This window comes from Papio anubis, chromosome 4 (genome assembly GCF_008728515.1).
Source record: "Papio anubis isolate 15944 chromosome 4, Panubis1.0, whole genome shotgun sequence".
In the NCBI taxonomy this organism is placed as follows: domain Eukaryota; kingdom Metazoa; phylum Chordata; class Mammalia; order Primates; family Cercopithecidae; genus Papio; species Papio anubis.
The window spans coordinates 74,777,838-74,797,649 of record NC_044979.1 but is presented as its reverse complement, the minus strand read 5'-3'; the positions used below and the strand labels follow the sequence as shown (position 1 = coordinate 74,797,649).

The window sequence follows — 19,812 nt, the reverse complement described above, 5'->3', positions numbered from 1 at the left end:
ATTCAGGTCCCATGTTTGGGATTGTGCAAACCAGGAATTGTTGGGATCTTGCGGAAAAGTAAAACTATTTATCAACATGTTTAACTGTAAAACACACTATTTGTATTGCTAAGACAAGTTTGCCGTGGTTTAAAATAAACTGGGCTAAAATCTGTATTAAGGCATGTGATCAATATTGATGTGTCTTGGTACTTGATTCTAATTCTCACAGGATTCCATTATATATACTAACTGGAAGAAGAAAATTATCATGTAGAAAATATAGTACAGCAAATCATTTACAAGAAATTCCTTTCACAAATTCTGTCTAAAGACACATTATGTTTTTCATACCGCCCTCTTAATGTCAGATCCTATGCCAGTTGGTGTTTTTACAGATTAGTGACAAATTAAAAGGCAGGTAAACAAGATATGTGGTGGGATTCTAGGGGAAATTTAAACATTCCAAGTCTCTTCTCTCTTTCATAATACAGTTATTACTTAAGATAAATTATTTGCTCCACATCTGAAACATGATAACATCATGTTGATGTGTAACTACCTCACAACAAAGCTTTGTGAGCTTACAGAAGTGAGGTTGTCTTAAAGCCTGTCAAAAAACATTTCGTTATGAGACATACCTTCTTCCCCAGGGGAAGCTGGGTAAGCTAACAAGTACATTACTTTCTTTGGGCATGTAGAATACATTTTGAAGCAGTGAAGCATTAGTTACATTGTAGTATCTATAAGCAGAAAGAGTTTATGCAACTTTTGACTTACTACCAGAGGGTAACCTACACACTGATTATAAACTAAGTGTTACTTTGCACATGTCTCTGCACTCAACAATTCTGTTATTATTAACTTTGGGCTAAAGCACTCATATTTTTGAAGTCTATTTGTCATTAGAGGGAAGACTACCATTTGAAGGCCAGTAAGGGCTTATAAGAGTCCTAGAGTATTTCAGACATTCTGCGTAACCCAAAATTATGAAATGGCAGTTTAATCTCTTATCAGTGAAGATATCAAAGTTCATGTTCTTTTGCAATTTTAACATTTAAACTACCGAAGCAAGTCCCAAAGTTTATGTGTACAACAGAGGCAAAGATAGAACTAAGATGAGAAAAAATATGTTGCAGAGTGAGGATCTGTATCTACTACAGAATCCTACTATGTTTTAATCATTCAACAAGCAGTGATTTTGTAGCATTAGTAATTAAAAATCTTCAAGGTGCCTTTCTCAGCAAGTGATATTTCTGTTTGTGTAGAGTAGTCACAGCTGAGACCCAGAGAAGATAATCAAAGAAAGAAAAATTTGTCAACAGAATTGTCGATCACTTTTCCACACACATTTCCACATTTATTAGAGAAACATGTGAGGACGGGCCAGGAAACCCCTGGCCATTCTACCTCGCAGCAATTCGGCAAAAGGCCAAGGACAGAATGAAACTTCAGGGTGGCTCCCACTGAGCTCACCTCATTGCATTAAAGCCAATTTTTCATGAAATTGGGCCAGTGTCTTAAATGGTGGCCACGATATTTATTTTAAAATCAGATTTCATCCATAATATCACAGCCAAGAAAGCAGTTGACATCCAAAAGAGCAGAGGGTGGTAATTTTACACAACATGGACACAGTTTTCTGAATTCTGTGGAGATAATCAACTTGGGTGGTCCTAATTCACACTAGTTTTTATATTCATGGCAAAAAAAGGGCACTCAGTTTAGTATTAAAGAGCATTTATTTTCTTTTTAATGTTAAATTTATTTGTTTTATTTAAAATATAAGCCTAAAGAAAGTTTATAAAAATCAAGGCTATTTAAATCTATTTCTAATTCTCTATAAACAACACAAAACTAGAAAATCTTAAACTCGGGAGTCAGTGACAGTGGCCAGTCGATATTCCATGGATTCAGGATCAGAAGTTTCCAAACAAATTTGCAGATGCTTGGAAAGGATGTCTGGGACGTGCCTCACAAACCTGCCCTGACTAGTTCATATGTACATTTATTCACTCATTCATTCATTCTATAACTCCTTTTTGAATGTCTACCATATGGTAAAACCTATATTAGACATTGACTTAATGATTAAAAAACAAACAACAACAACAACAAAAGCATATAGCCCTGACCTTGAAAGCTTGCAATCTATTAGGAGAAAAAGACAAGTGAAGGGGAAAATATAACACCTTGTCCTAAATGGTTTGATAATGTCAATGATAGGATGCAGAACTAACCTAGTCATGAGGAAAGAAAGGTTTCAGAGGCAGCTTTCTGGAGAAAGTGACATAGGAGATGAGAACAGAACGACATGCAGTTAACAGCCAGGTGAAGGACAGCCAGGTAAACTTAACAGCCAGGCAAAGGATGATAGGAAGAAGTAGATCAGTGAAAGCAGAGGAAAGAGAACATCCTAAGCTCTCTGTCAAGAAAGAATGTAGTCCATCAGGGCACATGTAAGCAGCTGCATCGGACTGGAATGTGGATTTTAGGGAGAAAAAAAATGGGGGCGAAAAGAGAATCTTGTTATGCCTGTGCAGACCTGATGATCACTGCAAATTGGGGTAGGGGGTGGTGAAAGGACGACTTCAGGTTTCTGATCTGGAAAATTGGCTTGATGAGCCTTGGAGGTAGCTCCCTTTTATCTCCAGACTCCTTCATGTGATTGGAGATAAAGGGGGACTGCCTCTAAGGCTTAGACCTCTGCAGCCCAGCTTCCCTATGTGAGAAAGGATCAGAATAGATTACTTCCAGATTCCTTTCAGCCACGAAATGCTCCAATCCCATGAAACTGGGGGCCTTGAATTTTAAGATCCTTCCAAAAATGAGGCATTTTTATAAAATGGGCTCACCAGCAGAGATCCTAAAAATGTATGCGACCATTCTGTGAAGCCCCATTCATCTACTCTGATAGCTGATCTCAGAAGCAGAATGACAGCTGTCTCTTACTGCTCTGGCATCTTCTCGAATCCTCTTGAATCTGTGAGGAAGACATCATTCCTTTTTCCATTTTACAGAAGAGGAAACAGGTTCAGAGAGGACCGATACCCATTCAGGGCCAGTCTGTGAAGGGCAGATCCAGGCTTCCCAGCCATGTTCAACTCAAAAGCCCCTGTGGATAATCACTGTGTTAACTGTCTTCAGTCTTACAGCCCCAGCTGCTCAGAACCAACCAAGTCAGCACAGTTGCAGAGAGTGCGTGGAAAGAACCAAGGAAAGATGTCTTTGAGGGGAGATGGATGGGAAGGGAGAAGATTTCAAGCCAGGAGAGATGTTAAAGATTATGTGGTCCAATGGATCCTAAAATCTAGCCCTGCTTCAGATCACTCAAATCAGAAACTTTGAGGATGGAAGACTGGGACTCTGTATTGCCATCTGACTCTGTGGAGCACAGTTCAGTTATCACAAGCTTCAATCACCATGTCACTTTAGACATGAGAAAATTAGGACTTCATATGATGTCAATCCAGAATGAGGCAGCAGCCAGGAATGTCTAGAGTCCAGGTGTTCCATACCCTCCACTACCTGCAGCCTCCAACCTTCCAGGGCTCTTCTTGCTGTGAAACCAGCTAAATCCTCACCAGGCAAAAGTGTTTGGTTGTAGAATCAAAAGGGGAGCCTGCTTCCATCAGTCCAGTGTGCCTGTAATTTCCCCAAAATGTGTAAAATGAAAAAGATGAAGCAGACAGCATAATTTGGAACGAAATTTCCCATATCACATCGCATTTTGTGGTAATTCTATGAAATTCAAGTTGGATATTAGAATGTCAGTTTAAAAGGAAACTGGTTATTAGTAAAGGATAACAGGTGCTTTAAAACTACAGTAAGTGTTGACATTTGAGGGAAAGGAAATATAATAACTTAACGCTTTTTTTGGCTTTGCATGGAAATGAATAGCCATTCCTTGTCAATTCTCACCTCTACTTCACTCAAAGACTGCATACGTAACAGCAAAGATCTCAAAGGGAAAAAACATTATGTGTGATGTCAAGGACAAACAAATGATCACATCAATCAATGCGTAATGGTATGGAGAGATGAGAGATGCCAGAAGGCTAAAATGCAACTGCAATTATCTTTTACTTTGTTGGAAAATAATAATTGTTGTAAATCTATTACCTTGGTCTCTCAGCCTTGTAGTATGAAACAACACTTATTTAGATTGTAAGGCATCAAAATAAGTTTTCTTTTTCCTTACAGAAGAACTGCATAGGGAAGCAGCTCTGGTTTCTATACACAAAAGCATATCATACCACACGAAGTTTTTTCTTAGAAAACTATTCAAAAATATCTTTGGTATCTGGTTTTTGTATAAGATGTGGGCTATTCCTACACTGCCACAACAAATTAGGGAACTAAAAATAAATTATTTGTTTGATTCACATAGTGGAAGAAAACGTGACATGACAACAAGGCATTGGATTGGGATTACAGAGTCCTAGATTCTAAGTCTAGAAAGCAGAAAAGCTACATTTCACCTCTGGGTCTCTGCTGCTTTGTTGGCACAAAGAGGGGCCTGAATGGAAAGTCTCTGAAATTTCAGCCAGATCTAACATGTAATAATTCTTTGTACTGTATGTACTATCCTACCTACCTTCTCACTAAGAGAAGGACAGCCTTCCCCTTACCAAACCTAAGATGCTTATTTACCATTAAAAAATGTACACCACTTTGGAAACAATGGAAATCTACTGGCATAGTTTTCTAATTTTCTGCTAAAATGTTCCTGCTGGTAGATTTTTCAGAAAAAAAAGAAAAACCTTTTCTTAAAACTAACATTTATTAAGTACTAACTATATTCTAGGTACTGCTAAGTATAGCCCCACAAAATAAATGTATTATTGTTCTCATATTAAAAATAGGAAACTGAGGCACAGAAAGGTTAAGAAGTTTCTAACAATAACAAGATCACAGACCACCCTTAGAATTCTGTTCGAGTCTGTGATGAACCTGGAGTTTGGAGGCCTCTGGAGCCTCTGGATCAAATGTTATCCCCCATTTAGGTGATGGCTGACCAGTACATAGCAGAAGGTAACAACTTTATCATGCGGAATAGGGACATAGTCAATCATTTTATTCCAATATCATAAAAGGATTCTTTTAGGGGGTCCTATTTATCCATTTGACCAGCCCCTCAGAATCAAGTGATCTTTTTTTTCCCCCCACAACACCCCAACACCCAGGATTTACCTCTTTCTTTTTCCTCTCCTCTTCCTTCCGTTTCTTCTCTTCTCTTATCTGTGCTAAGCGCTGCTTTTTGCGCTCTAGCTCAGCTTTTAAGTCACTTTTGTCAGACATGTTGGTTTCCTTGGAGAAAGAGAAAAAAAAAGTGAACATATATAAAAATAACTTTTCTGTATATCATTGCAAAAATCATTTGAAAGAAAATGCAATTTGAAAATGTGACTTTTGGGTGATCAACAAGAGGTTGTATTATTTAGCCTATGTGAAAGAATCAAAGAAACAAATTAAGTTAGATCTGGTCCAAGGATATAAAATATTTCCCTTTTAGGTATATATATATAAATATCTAAAGAAATACAAGGTTATTATCTGGCCTAAGCAAGGATAGCAACTTCCAGATAATCAACACATTTTCTGTACAAGTTTCTTAACAAATAAACAAAAATAAATAAGAGAATCAAAAAAGAACCATCATCATGACTTCCAATTTAGATGATAATGGAGCAATTCATTCCCACACTGAGAAAAGAAAATAGGCTGTCATAAACCCTTAGAGACGTGCCCTGCTCAAATTTCTATGGACTCAATAAACATTCCTCCACTGAGCTAGGACGCATGGAGATTTCATTTTGCCTAACGTTATTTGCATCAGGGAAGACAGCTGCTGAAGACCTAACATGTTAATCTTCTTTCTCTGTAAAACTCCTGAAGTGTCACAGTTAATTTCATCTCCAACACAACCCTATTTCTATAAAACTTTCATTTGCATTCTGAATGTAATATTGCTTATTCTGGCACTTTCCCTTTCCAAAGCAAAGGGTGTTTGTGAGCACATGAAATGGGAGATAACACCATGGCAAGTTCTTAGGAAATTTTATCCAAACAAGATTTAATTTTAATGTTAATCATGGTGACGGTGCTGGTAGTGATGGTGCCAGTAACATTTTTAAATGAAATCAGTTCGAAGAAGACCCTTACTAATTACCGATGATTATATATTTGAGCCTTTTGTGCTCCCAACTGAAAACTAACAAAATGGAAACCTTGAGAAATGAAGGGCCGCCCTCGCCCAATTTTCTAAAATAATGGGGAAAAATTGACTAACCATAAATGTCATGAGTATTCATTCGCATACTATTTTCATGCAACTAGGATAAATATATAATGCATCTTGAAGTAGATTACAGAGCAATGGAAGGCAAACAACAACAACAACAAAAAACAAAAACAAAAACACACACACACAAAACCCAAAGAATACAGAACAATGAAAAATTCTCAACTTTTTTGTCATTGTCCCCAGAAGGCAATCATGAATCTGCAGTCACTCTAGGACACACTTTCAGACAAATAAACAAGTTGGGAAATACACTGTGTTTCTATTCTACACATTTCTGATCACAGTGTGACAGCAGAGATTTGTGAAATAATCAGAATTATTGCAATAACCAATCTCTGCCATTCATGATCATACTCTTTCTTCATTTTTCAACAAATATTTGTTGTATTTAATCGGTGCTAGGCACTTTATAATGAATAGGGATCCAAAGATAAGCAAAACCAGATTCTCTCCTTCAAAGAGTATATAGCTCAAATTTGTGGACATGTAGTGTGGATAGAGATGTTCTCTGAGATATTGGCTTATTGATTACTCAGTGCCAGGCCCTTGACATCATTATCACATGTAATCATATCAATCCAAGTACACCAGTATTATTATTAATTCCTTTTCATAATTAAGACAAAGGAGGTTCAGTAAGTACTGAGACTGCCTAGCCAATAGATGGCAGAATCTAAATTCAAGCTGCCTAGCCAATAGATGGCAGAATCTACATTCAAGCTGACCTACTACATATTTGTGATCCCCAGTGTACAAGTTCAGAGGAATGCAGAGCAAAATGATAATCAAGGTCTGGTGGAGTATGCCAGGGGAAGCATTGAGGAGTAGGTAGAATTGGGACTGGGTATTGAATGAGGTCAGAACTAGCAAAGGAAGGGCATATTTGGATGTGTGAAGACCTGTCAAAGAGGGAACTCACAGATTGAGTGCAAGAGATGTGGGTAAATTCAAGTCAAGAAACAGAAAGTTGAGGCCAGGTGTGCTGGTTCATACCTGTAACCCCAGTGCTTTGGGAGGCTGAGGCAGGAGGATAGCTTGAGGCCGAGAGTTCACGGTTACCGTGAGTTATAATCATGCACTGCACTCTAGCGTGGGTGGCAGAGTGAGACTCTGTTTTAAAAAAGAAAAAAAAGTTTAATTGGTAAGAATGGATATGTTGAGGCAACCTGGAAAGCCTGGACAAAACAGAAAATTGAGTTATATTTGGTGTAATGGGTGATGGGCAAACATAGCAGATTTTTGAAAAGAAAAGTGACAAAATAAAAATGGAATTTGCTTAGCCTATTCTTGTCCCTGCCTGTATAACAGACTGGAGCAAAAACTAGAAATAAGGCAAGCTGCTGGGAAACTAATGCCAGCTTCTCTCTGATTCAACTGTACCTGTACAGGGATGGTAGGCAAATGTGGAGACAGAAGTAGAGAATGTGCACTAGGGAGAGCACAGCCAAGAGGGACCAAGGAACTCTTAGTAGCCTTTAAATATGGAAGCAAAAATGGAAGGTCCAGTAACAATTCGACTTTGAGAAGGCAAAGGGGATGGCAGTGAAATTAGGAAGAGAAGACAAAGAGGAAAATGGTGAAAAAACCTTGCAACATGTATGTCATAATTTGGGTATCAGTGGAACTTCTGGGCAGAATGCACAAATACAACACTACAGATTGGGGGAGAAGTGGGATGGGGGACTGAAGTTAAGGAATAGAGTTTGGAGTCATCCCCCTACAAAGGACTGTTTAAACAGAAGATGCAATTCAAAGTCTTAACAGAGCCAAGGGAGTAATTGAGCAAGCAGAGCTGTGACTGAGGGCCAGCCAGAGCGGAAATGCCCGGTCCACAGGAGGTAGCTCCACCAGGTCCGACTGAGGGTCCACATGGAGGGACACAGGCCCGCGAAGTTAGATCTTCTGATATTTTTCTTTCCAAGAGAAGTTGCAGAACTTCACAAAAGTGAAGTTTATCACTAAAATACAGGTTGCCAATAATTTTCAACACCAATGGGTAAAATTCCTGGCAGGAATTCCAGAAGTCATCTGAGAAGTTATAAACACCATTGACCAATGAGGGTCCATCTACCTAGTGTGCTGGAAATCTTTTGGTAGTCAGAAATGAAATGTATGATCAGAAAAATCACTGTTAAAGCAATAGCTGTTTCATTCTAAGCTGAAAGCAGCCAGGAGAATCTTCTTAGAAAATGTGAGTTTTCCCCTCCTCCACATTTCCCCAACTTTTACTTGACCTTTCCCCAACATTTTTTTACCTTTCTCCAATTCATCAAAACTGTCTGGTACAACTTCAGCAATATTTATTGTCATTAAGGAGCAAATCATAAGAAAGTCTTGTATTTGTTATGATTTTCTTGCAAAGAATTTCAATCACAAAAGGGAAGTAAAATGTATTCTCAGAAAATTTCTGCAAAGTGCAAAGGCTTTCTTGCAAATAATAAACATGTCTTACAATGTTGATCATTTAAGTTGGAATTCCCAGCCAGAGAGTCAATATTTTAAAAATAACAACAAAAACATTGAGGCAATTTTTTTAAAAAGATTATATTAGGTAGTGATGATCCAAATAATTTAAGTCTTTAAATGCAGCAGGTTACAATGCTAGAAGACACAACTGTAAATGGCCTTCCATTTATTGATTTTTTGATCCATTCCAAAATAGATGCTTAGTATCAACCCCTAGGAGAATAAGGAATCTCAAGAGAATGCCTCATAAAGGGTTTGGAAAGTACACATTATAGCGAATGAATAGTAAAATGGCTTAAATAGTAGCATTAAATGCAGTGTCAGCACTGAACTCCATAGGATTTCCTGGGGGGCTTGCTCCTCTGACCCACTAAATCTCCCTGCACATCAAATAAAGCAAATCGAGGAGCAAAGCATGAGGGACATGAGTTATAGAGATTCCTGTGGCTAATGCAGGTTATTGCCAAGGCAATTCTGATGCACTTAGTCTAAGAAAATAAGAGTCAAAGCTACCTGCTGCTAATTATTGCTCATTTACTTCATACACATAAAAAGCTGGTCTCTCATTTACAAATGGCAAGGGATCAAGTGGGTAAATCAAACCCACCTCTGGGTATAGGGCTCCTCCCTGTCTGATCATCTGCATGTTCTAACACACACCAGCCAACTCTGGGCTTGACTCCACCTAGACTTAGGAGGAATCACAGCTCAGTCTCTCCCCAGCCCCATCCACTGTGATCAGTTGCACTTTTGTACCTCCTGCTGAGCATCCTCGGAGCAGAGTCCCATATTCAGAACTCTTTTTCCATCGGTGGCATCTCCTCTTCCTCACTCACTTTCACCCACCTTCATTGCCAAATTCACACTTCTTACCTCCCTCCACCCCCGCATCACAGCCCCTGTTCTCCTGCAAACCCTCCAGCTTTACTATCACTGAACACAATCCCCATTTCACCCCTCGTCTTTCTTTGTCAAGCCAAGTTATATTCACCCCAAAACAGATGTCTCAAAGTTCAAATCAGTTACTACATTTACCCTAGACTCCATACACCAATCCCTAGAGCCTGCTAGCTTTTTTTCAGATTTCAGCTCTCTACTACTGATTTCCCTTTTGTTCCTTGATTCACCCTTTATCCTCTGCTTAGTGTTGTCACTACAGCTCATCTCCACTCATCCTCCCAAATGTCTCAGTTCTGATCACTTTGGCTTCAGCACATCTCTGATCTAGTAAACTGTCATTCTTTTGATCCAAATACATGAGTCAATAAAAGTAAAGAGCTAAAAATTATGCCTGGCAAATACTAAACACCCAAGAAAAGTTGTTTCTCCTTCTCCTCCTTCTCCCCTTTCTTTTCTATTATTATTACCATTAGTTTGCCCTGCCCACTCTTTCCCACATCACCAATTGCACCCTAATTCAATAACCAAGTCATCACTCCAAGTTCATTGCAATCATTTAAAAAGTGTTACTGTGAGAATTACATGAAAGACATGGGGCATTACTGATTTAATAACAATACATTTAAAGTAAGGAAATCCAGTCTGTGTTCCTAGCCATTCTAAAACACTTCAGAGCAAGTAGAAGGAGCGTCTCTATCTAAATGAGTTATAAAATGGAAGGCATGTGGGAAAAGGGATGTGATTCAAAAAAAAAAAAAACCAAAAAACAAAAAACACCTTTTTAAAAAATTAAGTGTAGTCATTTAGCTTAACAGTAAAAAAAACCTTCTCAGTTTTTTCTTTTGAACATAAGAATTACATATCAAGCTGTCCCCAGCAGACATCCCCTGCACCTTACCCACTTCCCCCGGAGGATGGGTTGGTATATGAAGACATGGTTTCTTCTCTAGTTAGGAAGTTAGTTATAGCGAAGGTCTCTCCTGCTGTTCCATTATACAAATGGCTCATGGTCCTAAGTTTCTTTTCTTTTTTTTTTTTTTTTCTGGGACAGAGTCTTGCTCTTTCACCCAGGCTGCAGTGCAGTGGCACGATCTCAGCTCACTGCAACCTCCACCTACTAGGTTCAAGCAATTCTCCTGCCTCAGCCTCCCAAGTAGCTGGGACTACAGGTGCATGCTACTGGGCCCAGCTAAGTTTTCTATTTTTTTATAGAGACGGGGTTTCGCCATGTTGGCCAGGCTGGTCTTGAACTGCCGACCTCAGATGATCCTCCTGCCTGGGTCTTCGCTGGGATTACAAGCGTGAGCCACCACACGCGGCCCCTCAGTTTCAACAGAGGAAAAAATGGGGAGAGGAGGGAGGGAGGCAAACATGAGAGAGAGAAATGTGGATACTGAGGAGGGAGGAAATAAAACTAAAATCAGTTTCACCTCTTCCCTTGCCTTGCCAGGTTCCCCTACATCTCCTTTACATTTCTTATGTCTGCACATATCCATAGAGAAAGGAAAATGTCCAGCTTTTCTTGAACCCAACAATGATATCTATTGCCTTCATTTTTATTTCTGCACGTATCATCATGGCACAGTTTGGTCCTATTTAGAACCAAGTGTCTAGCAGAGGAGATGCAAAGGGTTTAGTTCTGTTTACACAGCTGCTGAGTAACAGCACCTCCGAAGGCTTAGCTTTTGAACAATATAGATCTCTATTTCCTTTCGGTTGTCTAAGTTGGCAGCCGTTTGGGATTCCATTCCTAATGCTGGCATATGCAAATGTATTTTTAAGCTTAAAGTTGGAACCCTAGGAGGTTTAAATCATTGCCCAGCTGTTGCCAGACTTATTGAGAAAATACCCAGAAATAAGTTCTCTTTTCCTGCCTGAAAACAATTGCTCTTGTCAGCTCTTCACTATCATGTATTGAACTTTTCATCTGCCACTGAATACGTGTAAGAAATTTGATCTTTCACAGCCTCATTTCACCTGCTTAGTGTCTAATAAAATGCAGCTGCCTCCTTCCACTTGAATGGGAGGCCAAGGGATGATACAGACGACAACCATGAGCCCATTTTTACAGCTATAGCTCAGTCAAAAAAAAAGAGTGATAGACATCTCAGGAGGGAGTTGGCTGGTGAAAGGAGGGTTATTTCCTACATTTTTACAGCTATCAGTACACTATGAAAACAAAATTTTAAATAAAATCCATCTTATAGTAGGACGATGCTCAGGACTGTTCTACTAACACCACAGAAGAGCAGTTGTCAAACATTTTTATTTCAGTACCCTGTTATACTCTTAAAATTTATCAAGAACTTCAAAGAGCTTTGGTTTATGTTTTTATGTAGGTTATCTATTAACATTAATCATGTTAAAAATTAAAACTGATAAAACTTTAAGTATTTATTTAATAATTTATTTTAAAGTAACAACATACATGTTATTAACATTTTGTGAAAAAAACTACAATTTCCAAGACAAAAGAAAAAAAAGTAAGATGAGTGTAATGCTTTTACATTTTCACATATCTTTTTAACATCTGGTTTAATAGAAGTCAAATGCTGTCTTATAGCTACTTCTGCATTCAATCTGTTGTGATATGTTATTTTAGTTGAAGTATATGAAGAAAATCTGGCCTCAAACAGATATGTAATCTGAAAAAGGAGGAATATTTTAACAGCCTCTTCAGGTAATTGTGGATATTCTTCACTATTACACCAAAAGTCAACAAATAGCAGTTTCTTAAAGGTCAGTGGCAATGTGAATATGAAACCATATCAATCAATGAACTTTTTGTACTCTGTTACATTAAAATCCATTGGTCTATCCTAAACATTGAATCGATCTTTTACTCATGTATGATTTTATAATGTCATGAATAGGTTACTTGGAAAATATAAGTAACTGGAAAATAATAAATCAGGCAGACCTTCCAAATGTTGACACATTATATCTGAAAATCAAATTTAGTAACTTCATCAACAAGCTCTTTAGAAGTCTTTAGGTGACATAAAACTGTCAAGCTCAGGGTGGCCCAAAATTCTACTTTTTGTTTGAAAGCTCAAATTTTATCATTAGCAATAAATATTGTCAGTTATGTTCTTGAAGTGACAAACTCACACCATTGATTTTTGAGAAAATGTCTACCAAATAGTGAAGTCTGAATCACCCTAGTTTGTCAGTTGTTCAAGTAAAAAATAGTGTTTCTTTTTTTATTAAGGCAGTTAGTTTAACTCACAATTCAAATTATTGCACAAATGTTTTTCCTCAAGACAACTATTGAGTTGGTAGCAGAAGGCTTTGCTTGTTCCCATTTGTCACACAGTAAAACATACACCCAAGAGTAGACATTTAATGTAACTAATTTTTTTTTCTGCTTTGTGAAGGACATTCTTAAGTGAAACTGTGTTTTTTTAAAAACTGTGCGCGTAGCAGTGAAATTTGGGCCACTACTAGTACAGTTTTGTGCCACTGCCTCAAATCGCATTACAGTACCAGCAGTTTTACCCATGATTGCTTTTATACCATCACTGCAAATGTCAACACAGTAGAAAAGACAGATAACATTTTAGTGTTATTATGAAAATAGCTTTGACCTTACAGATCCTGAATGTTTCTGGGGAACCCCAGGTTCCCCAACCCCTGGGGAACCACTAGGGGTTCCCCAACTTAGGTTAAGTCAACTGTGACTTAACCTAATTCTGCTAAGATAGAGTTGATTCTAAAGCTTACAGAGACATTTCCTTGACAAAATTTTGCTAAGTGTGTACATAAATAATCTAAATAGAGGGAGTTCGTGCTTTTTCTTTTCAGGGAAAGAGGTAGTGAAAGACTAGCAAAATCACTAAGCATTAAAAATTCAAGTTAGAGTCAAAAATTCCACAAACTATGATTCAAAAATACCTGGGAGATCTAAGTAAGGCCTCTAGATACAGCATAAGGAAAATCAGAGTTAGGGGGAAAGCGAGGCCTTGAAGAAAAGGCCCCACAGAGCGTGGTGGCAGGCGCCTGTAATCCCAGCTACTCGGGAAGGCTGAGGCAGGAGAATCACTTGAACCCTAGAGGCAGAGGTTGGAATGAGCCAAGATCGCGCCATTGCACTCCAGCCTGCGCAAGAAGAGTGAATCTCGGTCAAGAAAGAAAGAAGGAAAGAAAGAAAGAGAGAGAGAGACCCCATAGAACAATGTGTGAAAGATTTCTCACCTGCCTAAGCCAGGTAACAGGTAAGGAAGACCAACTGAGAAGCCAGTTTTCGTTCCCCATTCTCCTTCTCCCCTCACTAAACACACACACACACACAAATGGGCGTTAGCCTGGTTGTAAAGTGAACTAAGACAGTTGTTAATGAACTGTAGATTTCTGTTTGTGTGATTTTTTTTAATCCTTTGTCCTAATTTTGCTGTAGGCTGTTTTTTTTTTTTTTTTTGGTCTTAATTATATTTAATTTTACAAAAGAAAACAAAGGGTGATTTTTACAGACTTCAATTATACCTAGTAGGCTTCTTCATATCACTGAGGAGTTTGCAAACCATCATCTTTGTTTACAAAGGCATTTTCAATTTAAAATTTAACTTTAATTTTTAAGTTCAGGGGTACATGTGCAGGTTTGTTATATAGTTAAACTTGTGTCATGGGGGCTTGTTTTAAGGATTATTGTATCACCCAGGTATTAAGCCTAGTTCCCACTAGTTATTTTTCTTGATCCTCTCCCTACTCCCACCCTCTATCCTTCAACAGGCCCCAGTGTGTATTGTTCCCGTCTGTGTGTCTATGCCTTCTCATCATTTAGCTCCCACTTATAAGTAAGAACATCTGGTATTTAGTTTTCTGTTCCTGCCTTAGTTTGCTAATGATAATGGCCTCCAGCTCCATCCATGTTCCTGCAAAGGACATGATCTCATTCTTTTTTATGGCTGCATCATATTCTATGACATACGTGTACCACATTTTCTTTATCCAGTCTACCATTAATGGGCATTTAGGTTGAGTCCCTGTCTTTACGATTGTGAATAGCATTAATGGACTGCTTTAATAATTACAATTATACATGCTCATTTCAAAACAAGAGCTTCAAAGATTATATAATACAGTACCAGCATTTTACCCATAAATATGGAAGCAGATATAGTCATACACATTTACAACCATGAAATGGAAGAGTTAAAATGGAAATGTCAGACTTCATTATTCCTGGACACTTTCATTAAATAATGCTTTCCTTCTAGTGTTTACTTATTCCAGATTTTATTAATTTTAATCCAAAGAAAGCTCTTAAACAAAAAGCCGTTATGATGGATGTTGATCAGTCTTTCTGGTCCAATCTTGCTATCCCTCTGTATCACCACCTGGTGGCATCACATGTAAATTGCATGAGTGAGCTGACACCAGAAGGAAAAGCTTTGCCTCTGAAATTCCCATACACCTCATCAAAGCCAATACTGGGTAGTCCCAAGCACTGCAAGAGTTTCAATTTACATAGGAAGGACCTATTTGTGTCTGTAGAGAACTACTGTTTTGGAGGAAAACCTGTATCAATCCATACACACAGCTGAAACATTATGTTGATTTTTCCAGGTTCCTCTCAATCTTATTCATACTGGGTAAATTCTTGACTAGGAAATTCAGAAATTTTTCTAAAATTAAGCCTTTAGTATCACTCTTGCTGAATTTGTGAGATGTATTTAAGATTGTTGTGTCTACATATTGTCTCTAGTCCTATTTTCGTTATTTTATGATTCTGAGCTACCCAAATTGTACTACTTTAACTGCAACTTGAGCACTGGCAATTGCAGCACATTAAACAGGAGAGGCTCTCGAGCCCTCAGCACAGAAGCCCATTATGCTAGAGAGAAAAATCAATCCATGGGGTATCTGCCCTCTTATCTAGTTAACAGAGTAGAGATGAGAGCTCTTAAATCTTAAAGGACTCAAAAGCCACTGTCATCTTTGCCAAAAAGTTTGGAAAATTTTTGTTTAATTTCTGACTCCTATGGTGCATTCCACCAATTTAGAGATTCAGTATGCTTCTCTTTGGAAAGGGAACTGTTCCCCAATTAAGAGAATCAGCCATTCATTTCTTAGAGTATCTTCCTTCAAGAAACACTCAGATGATATCAAGAGTCCTTAGGAAATGAGAATCTCAAGTAGAATCCTTGAAAGAGTATAAAACTAAAGATGGAACGGTTTGGACAACTAGAGAGCAGTAGTTTGGAATTGGGTCACTGGGAATTAGGGCAGAAGAGGAACCGGAAAACAGAATCAGAAGACAGGAGATGGGAGCCCTCTGGGCACTGTCACAAGGATAACTACATGAAGAAAGAAGTGAGGCCTTGCAACAGGATCCCCAGGAAACACAACCTTAGGTCAAAACAGATAGGAAAGATAAATCATATACTTAGGCCAAGTATCAGGCAAAGAAGCCAAACAAAGAAAGCTACCATGACTGCACTTTATATAATAGGAAATTATCCATCTGTGCACCTAGACGTTCTAAAACATTCATTGAATAGAAAGGAGCTGCTCCATCTCAAGGAGCATTCCCAAGGAGCACATGGAAAGGGGTGGATCCTCCATAGAGCATCACACAGCTTCCTTTGGAACTCACATGGTGGCTCTTCAGCATCACATTGGGCACACAGTAGGCACTGAGTAAACATTGGCTGTTACATAAATCGGTTCAAGATGGCCCCTGGACATTGGTCCCTATGCTGTTTATTTCTTCACAGCAGGCTGGGACCATTAGCTCATAACCCACTGGCATAAAACACAAATTCTCACACATCCAATCGCTTAAAATAGAGTTCAAATAGGCATATTTTTAGCCATTTAGGCTCTGTGTGCAACCAACATCTGCTAGCCATAGATAATACAAATCCTGTGGCTATAGAAATAATTCTAAACTGCTGTTGCTCTTTGAAACTCTCTGACCCAGAGACTCCCCACCTTGCAGCTAAGCAACATCACCTAGACCCACAGGCCCCATCTTCCATTCCCCTCTGCCCTGGGAGTTCCCTTGTCCTCTTCCACTTTGGGTGGCAGTGTCATTGCTGTCTTTGGAAGGTCTGCTTCGAGAGACTTCTTCTCATCCAGTCCTGTCCAAGTACCACCCAATAAAGCTGTTTTGCAATGCTGCCATCTTGTCTTTTCCTTGGTTAGCCCCAAATCCTCAACCTCACCACACCCCACAACCAATTTTCAAGTACTTGCAATTTGACCACCTAATATTTACCAGCCTGCCCTCTCCGACCCATGTCCTTTCACATTGCACAAGGCCAGTCTTCATCATTGCTTCTGACAATTGCAGTACTCTCCTAACTCATCTTCTTCTGCTAACCTTGCTCCCTGATGATACATCCTCCACACAGTATCAGGGTGAGCTTTCTATCACCCAAATCTGATGATGGGTACACTACCATCAGATTTGGGCGACAGAACTGTTTAAAACACTGTTACAAAATATGTCCCAACTCCTTATCATGGGCACATAAGATGCTCTTATTTCCCACCTCTCCATCCATATATCCTTCCACTCCCTAGTTCACAATTTACTGGTGCATAGCAAGAGATTTTTTTGCCTTTGTACCTTTGCAAGTTCCAGAAATGTTTTTCTCACCATGTTTAATCTGATGTCCCCTATTCATCTTTCTGTCTCAACTCAATCACATTCCCTCCAGAAAGCCTTCCTAGGGCATCCAGTGTAGAGAAGGAAAAATACCTTTTCCTTCTACTTATCTTAGGTTCATTGGCTGAGACTCCTGTAATGAAAGACAGATTAGAAGGAGAAAATCATACAAATGTATTTAATGTAAGTTTTACATGGCATGGGAGGCTTCATAAGGAAATGAAGACCCAAAGAAACAGTTAAACTTGAATGCTTTTGTAGTAGGCTTCATGAAGAATGAAGAGTTGTGAGGAAAAAATTGACTGGCCAAAAAGTATTATCTAAGAGTAGTAACTGGGGGAAGCATAGCCTGGTGTCTTTGTTCAGATTCCTCTCTGTATCCTGTGTTTTCAGAGATAAGGATGCACCCTTCCTCTCACATGAGGGTCCTTTGACTTGCTTCAGAGAAGGGGAGGGGATGGTCAGAGAGACCTTCCTGCACATGCCATTTCTCAAATTCCTTCAGCTTAAAATATTCAATATGCCAAGGTACCATATTTTGGGGTACCATGTCTAAACCCCAGCACAAGCCTGGGTCATGCACCCCTCACTGCTGCTGTTAGAGTACCCTGCATGTAGTTCTGCTGGAACATGTACCATAGTGCATGACTATACTCTGTGATTTTTCTCCTCCTGTTAGACTTAAAGCTCTTTAGACAGGGGCCATGACTAATTTACTTCTGTATCTGTAGTGCCTAGCATTGAGTACTCAATAAATGTCTCTTGAATTGCTAAACAACTATTAGAGACATTATGTCCATATTGTCCATATTTTCACTAACATTTTGAGAACTTTCCAATCATCAATAAGTTAACTCAGCATACTATGCTTTTAAATGACCAAAATCAGAGAAGTTATTCCTCATTATGCAACAAATCTTTATTCCCATAGGGGATGGTGGGGGAGAGTCACTGTCTCACTCATTAGTACAAATGTGCAACAAACACATACTCCTAACATTGCCTCATCCATTCAACTATCTTTTACTAACTCACTACCATTATATATCCATTGATATAATTTTTCCTGCCTGATTTACATTTTTAATCTCTGTTTTCTGACTCTAAAAGGATTATGTAGCAAAATCCATTAATTTATAATTGACAGTCTCTATTGTAGATCTCAACCAATAAATTCAGCAGTCTTGAATTTATTGCCCCAAATTCCTTGAGGATAAATTATCATGTTGCTGGTTGGACTTTCTCTTTAACAGTGATGTAAAAATAATCTATGATTTAGAACAGAGCCATCTATTGCACTTGGAGCTGTTTTCTCTGAGTTGCTAAGATGATAAATGAACATGTCTAAAAATAAACTACTCTCAGGTAACCTGGCAGACTGATCCTTAAAATAACTGATAACAAGCAAATCTTTAGACATGACTAGCTTTAGCTTTGACTCTGAGTTCTTGGGCCTGCTGTATTATAAAGGAGCCAGATTCTCTGTGCAACAAAGTTAAATCAAGACAGCACAGGCCAGTAGGCCTGCCTGAAGTGGGCACTCTCTCTCGATAGAGGATGCAGGCAAATTCAAGCCACCCAGCTGTTTTTGCAACCCCTACGTGAGCACAAATTTAAACTACCATGTTAAAGGAAATTTCAATCAAGATACATTAATCACAATGAAGAAAGGAATAATTTTAATGTCAATAATTAATTTAAATATTATTTAATTCAGATAATAAAGTAAAATTAGATTTTCCCAAAATAAATCAGCAATACACACGCTCACAAAAAATCAATTTATTCCAATCTTCTAAAACTATAAATTAAGAATATCTCCACATCTTAAGATCACTTAATTCTCTCTCAAATTCACTACAAAATATGTATGAATTCGTAATTAAGGCTACCTAATTTTAAGGACCACCAATCCCTGTTGGGGTCATGATGAGTGGAAAAGCACATGCAGAGAAGAGGCTTCTAAGGTAATACTCTATCCTCACAACCAAAGCAAACAACTGTGGCATGTGAAGATCCAGGATTCAAGTCTCCACAGCACACCATGCTCTTAGCCACTTAGCCACTGCATAAGCCTGTAGTTATGTTTTTTGCATCTTCTCTTGCCCCACTCTGTTGGCCATATCATCTCTATTGATTTGTTCTACTTATCTTGTATTCTTTCTTCGCCAGAGTCACCCACTTTATGTCAGCAGTTTTCCTTCTAATGTTTGTTCAACAGATGATAATGAATATGACAGCTGAGGAAAACACAGAGTTACTAAAGATTCCATAAGCCAGTATAGTCTGTGGTTACCACCTTGCTCACAAGAAAGCAGTGAAAGAAGGTTTCCAAAGAGTAGGTGACTCAACAAACCAGAATGGAGGAAGACCAGACCTCAGGAAGGCACAGGTGAGTGGTGCATCACAGGCAGAGGGGGAAGCATGGACAAAGGTGGGAGGTAAGAAGAATGACCAGTTTGTGGGACAAGTAATGGGATATGGATGGAACACTGAGTACAAAACAGAGTGGAGACTGGGAAGGCAGTCAGAGACCAGATTCCAAAGA

At 38.7% G+C, this 19,812-nt stretch overlaps 1 protein-coding gene across 8 annotated transcripts in view; it reads right to left on the bottom strand.

Annotated features, from left to right (window-relative positions):
• DYNC1I1 (dynein cytoplasmic 1 intermediate chain 1) overlaps positions 1–19,812 on the bottom strand; it is a 316,442-nt gene that overhangs the window by 279,003 nt on the left and 17,627 nt on the right. For 6 of the 8 annotated variants that reach the window (XM_017956939.3, XM_017956940.3, XM_009203370.4 and 3 more), the window contains exon 2: positions 5,173–5,289. In XM_017956939.3, the coding sequence (XP_017812428.1) occupies positions 5,173–5,280 (108 nt within the window). In that variant the 5' untranslated portion in view covers positions 5,281–5,289. Of the gene's footprint in view, positions 1–5,172; positions 5,290–7,279; positions 7,391–19,812 lie in introns of those variants that run through there. The other 2 variants (XM_009203368.4, XM_009203371.4) reach the window with 2 other exon arrangements.